Below are 3,791 nucleotides of genomic sequence, written 5' to 3'. Positions count from 1 at the left end.
ACAATTTTTGAAGTTACAATCACTTTCACTTTTATTGTATTGGCATTTACAGTTTAAGAGTTATGCATAAAAACCAAATTAGTGTCCGAGATAGACATAACATTCAAGAATGTAATGAGACTATTGGACTACGATTTAGAAGCCAAAACTATACAAACATCGTCTAATACGTGTAAATCTACTATAACCTCTTTTTATATATGTACTTGTTTCTTTAACAACGTTTTATGATTGATGTCACTATCAGTAACAGTAATCACGATATAATATATAATACGCTCTAGGACCCTTTCTTGAGATGGCTTTGTGGGAAAGAAATTAATTCGAGATTTCACTCGACTTAATGTTTTGAAGGCCGGATTCAGTTTGCCAATCACTTGATTAACTCGATTAAAAAGGACGGTCCAAAAAACATCCTAAGGTGATAAGCGGATTCGAACTCGGGACTCTCATGTTTGTAGCCCCTGCACTCAGACCGCGAGACAAGTGGGCCAGTTCCAATTTTTGATATTGCTAGTAAGTGGGGTAAATATATAGAAAAGGTCACCCCCCTCCGATTTCAATGAGCTTGACATATGTTGTCAAGGACACCTTCCTGAGTAACAATCCGTAAATTTTAGCCGTCGCTCGTTGTTAATAAAAAAGTTATGAACAATTGAAGTTTGAAAATTAAGTTTGCCAATTTTTGCTAGTAACTGAAAATTTGGAAACATTTACAATTTGTAATTATGTATGTATGTTAGTATATGTTAGCGTCAAAGCCCGAGAATGTGTCAATCAGACTCAATAGCATAGAGTAGTATTAAACAAGACTAATTCTTTCATGATCTTTTTGTCGGTGTTGTAAACGTGTAGGCAGGGGGGCTGCGCGCCCCTGCATTTCTCCTAAAATCTAACCTAACCCTAACCTAATCTAAACTTTTCTTTCTGCACTCCCCCTCGCAAAATTTTCACTCATTTCTATTGATATTGTAGTAACACAGGTTAGGTTAGGGTTAGGTTAGATTTTAGGGGGGTGCAGGGGGCGCAGCACCCCTGCCTACACGTTTACAACACCGACAAAAAGATCATGAAAGAATTAGGATGTGATCCCATGCACTGTTATTTTTTGCGTAACGCGTAACGCGTAATCAGAGATTACGTGTTTAATATAAAACATTTGCTTCGGATATTGACTAGTCAATTTTAAAATTGACGGGACTACGGGGTGTGACGCTACATATACATTTATATATACATATTATATAAACATGTATATTTATGTATGTGTAAATATATATATATTTATATGTAGGTACATCATAATATAGCCTTAGTTTTCAAACTTCAATTGTTCATAACTTTTTTATTAACAACGAGCGACGGCTAAAATTTACAGATTGTTACTCAGGAAGGTGTCCTTGACAACATATGTCAAGCTCATAGAAATCGGAGGGGGGTGACCTTTTCTATATATTTACCAGAAAAAGCAGCAAGAGTGCCTATTCCTATCAGGAATTTTGTGTAAACAATTCCGAGCCTGAATTATAATTACATATGCACACAGATATGAAACAAAAATNACTTTTTTCACAAATTGTAGATGTAGATTAACGGCAGAATTAAAAAGTTGGATATATATATAGCATAAACTCAAATCAAAATTGAGGTTTTAATATAGCTCCTACATTCTATCAAAATGGAAGTGATGACTCACGAAAGTGTCGTAAAAAAACACAATGAAATATGTGTTATCAATGTTTCTCTCTATGATTTTATTGAAAACATTTTAAGTAAAAACCGAAGTACTATAATATTTATCGTAAGATATCATATCAAACAAGTTTTGTACCTGAGGTTTATTATACACAAATGCATTAAACGTCGAGGAAAAACAAGCTCCTACAAATATTCCAGTGTTTGTTCCATGTAACTCTTCAGGATTAAGTCCAGCATCAATAATTGCTTCATAAGTGTGTTCCAGTAACATTCTAGCCATAGGATCTAATACATGAGCTTCAATCATAGAAATGTCGAAATATTGTGCGTCAAACTTCTCTATGTTATTGATCTTGCCGAGTCTAGAGGGCATGTCAAACTCAGCTGCCAAAATTCAAATAGTTTCCATCAATATAGTTACTTTGCGCAAAATTTCGGATCAAATATCTTATAAATCGCTTTTCATATACTGTAAACATTCGAAGTGCATTTTTAGCTCAGAAATTTGTGTACTTGTGTAACTGCAATTAATCGAGTAGCTCTATTTGTCGTTTTGTTTTCGGTTTTCAATTTCTAATGCCAAATGCAGCTACATATCGCATTTTACATTTAGGACTGTTTTAAGTTTTCAGAAAAGTTTATATTTAAGATTGTTTTATTTGCTTACAATAAACGTACGAGGTTTTCAATACTTTATGTTAGCGAGAGTAAACGCCGCCATCGATCAGCTACTCGATAGGAACGTGAAATGTGTAAAGTTTACGTTTTATGCTAATGAATAGAAATGTGAAGGAATTATGCAGTAATTAGCCAATCACTCAGTTCTTCTCTTTCTCATACACACACCCACACTCAACAAAAACTATTTTACCAGTGTTCCATCTTTGATGATCGTTCGAAGCAAGATCGATTTCATTGAAAAGATTATCCTGAAGTTGTTTCATATTATCAGAATTAGGAAAACGTCCAGCAATACCAGAGATAACAATTTCGTTGTTTGTATTACACGAAGTAGATTGTTTGTTGCAGTCCATATTTGCTTCTTTTGTTGTTAACGTTAATGTATCAAATATAGGTCCTTAAATAAACATTTCAAGTAGACTATTAATCCTCAGTTTTAGTTTTTAAAAATAACTTTACTAAATAATGTATAGAAACGCTTGTATCAAATCGTTCAAACAAATATTTCTAATTTAGAAGTTTTAGAGTCTAAAGATTTTTTATAAATATTACTATGTATAAAAAATATTGACAATTAAAACTGTTGTAATGGTGAGACGCGTCAAATAGCAGTTACTTTTCTCTACGTAGAATTATTAATACGGCAATAATTAATACTGATAGAGTATGCCCGCTAGCTATGATGAACATAAGAAACACACGGAATCGGTTCAATATACCAAACTACAGAAAAAAACATAAACATGTAAAGAGCCTTCTACAATGAGATATTAGTAATAAATCAGAAGTCAGAAGCAAGAAAGTGACCAATCACAGTGTAGTAATCGATACATCGATATCATTACTACTATCGAACGTCATCTTAGCAACCGATATACACAATCATTCAATTATTCTCTTTCAACGATTCTCTTGTTCAATTATGTATCTTCTTTTCATTCCAAGTCCATTCCTGTTTCCATTCACACGTTCAATAAACCGACTCAAGTTTTTGTAAAAGAACGAAGTTTAATTTATTTCGTGAGTGAATAAACATAACCGTTTTTGGCGACGAGGATTATGGAAGGTCTTCGTGAGATATTAACGCCGTTGATGCAGCAGCAACTGCAGCAGTTTCAGCAGTTGATGCAGCAGCAGTTTTATGCCCAGCAGCAGGAATTTGCAAGCCACATCGCCAAGATTCTCAAGGCTCCTTCATCTGCACCTACAGGCCTGGAAACTAAAATGGATGCGTTAGCCAATTCAATCACAGAATTCATTTACGATCCGGAGAATGGTTTGACTTTTGATGCATGGTATATACGTTACCGAGGATTATTTTCCGTTGATACCCAAGCATTGGACGACGCAGCAAAGGTCAGACTACTCTTACGTAAATTAAGCATGACAGTTCACACGAAGTATGTTAACTA

At 34.3% G+C, this 3,791-nt stretch overlaps 1 protein-coding gene across 1 annotated transcript; it reads right to left on the bottom strand.

The window, feature by feature from the left end:
• Positions 1-1,631: 1,631 nt before the first annotated feature.
• On the bottom strand, positions 1,632-2,653 carry LOC109863396 (fatty acid synthase-like). The gene is made up of 2 exons (XM_020443655.1): positions 2,570-2,653; positions 1,632-2,082 (listed from the first exon to the last, which is right to left on the bottom strand). Exons 1-2 carry the CDS (start codon positions 2,640-2,642, stop codon positions 1,769-1,771), a joined length of 387 nt encoding a protein of 128 aa, XP_020299244.1. The 5' UTR covers positions 2,643-2,653; the 3' UTR covers positions 1,632-1,768.
• Between the last annotated feature and the right edge of the window lie 1,138 nt (positions 2,654-3,791).

The sequence above is a fragment of the Pseudomyrmex gracilis genome, unplaced genomic scaffold (genome assembly GCF_002006095.1).
Source record: "Pseudomyrmex gracilis isolate BER0280 unplaced genomic scaffold, ASM200609v1 scaffold_4672, whole genome shotgun sequence".
Lineage (NCBI taxonomy): Eukaryota > Metazoa > Arthropoda > Insecta > Hymenoptera > Formicidae > Pseudomyrmex > Pseudomyrmex gracilis.
Note: the sequence above shows the minus strand (reverse complement) of the source record. Positions and strands in the feature narration are given on the sequence as shown.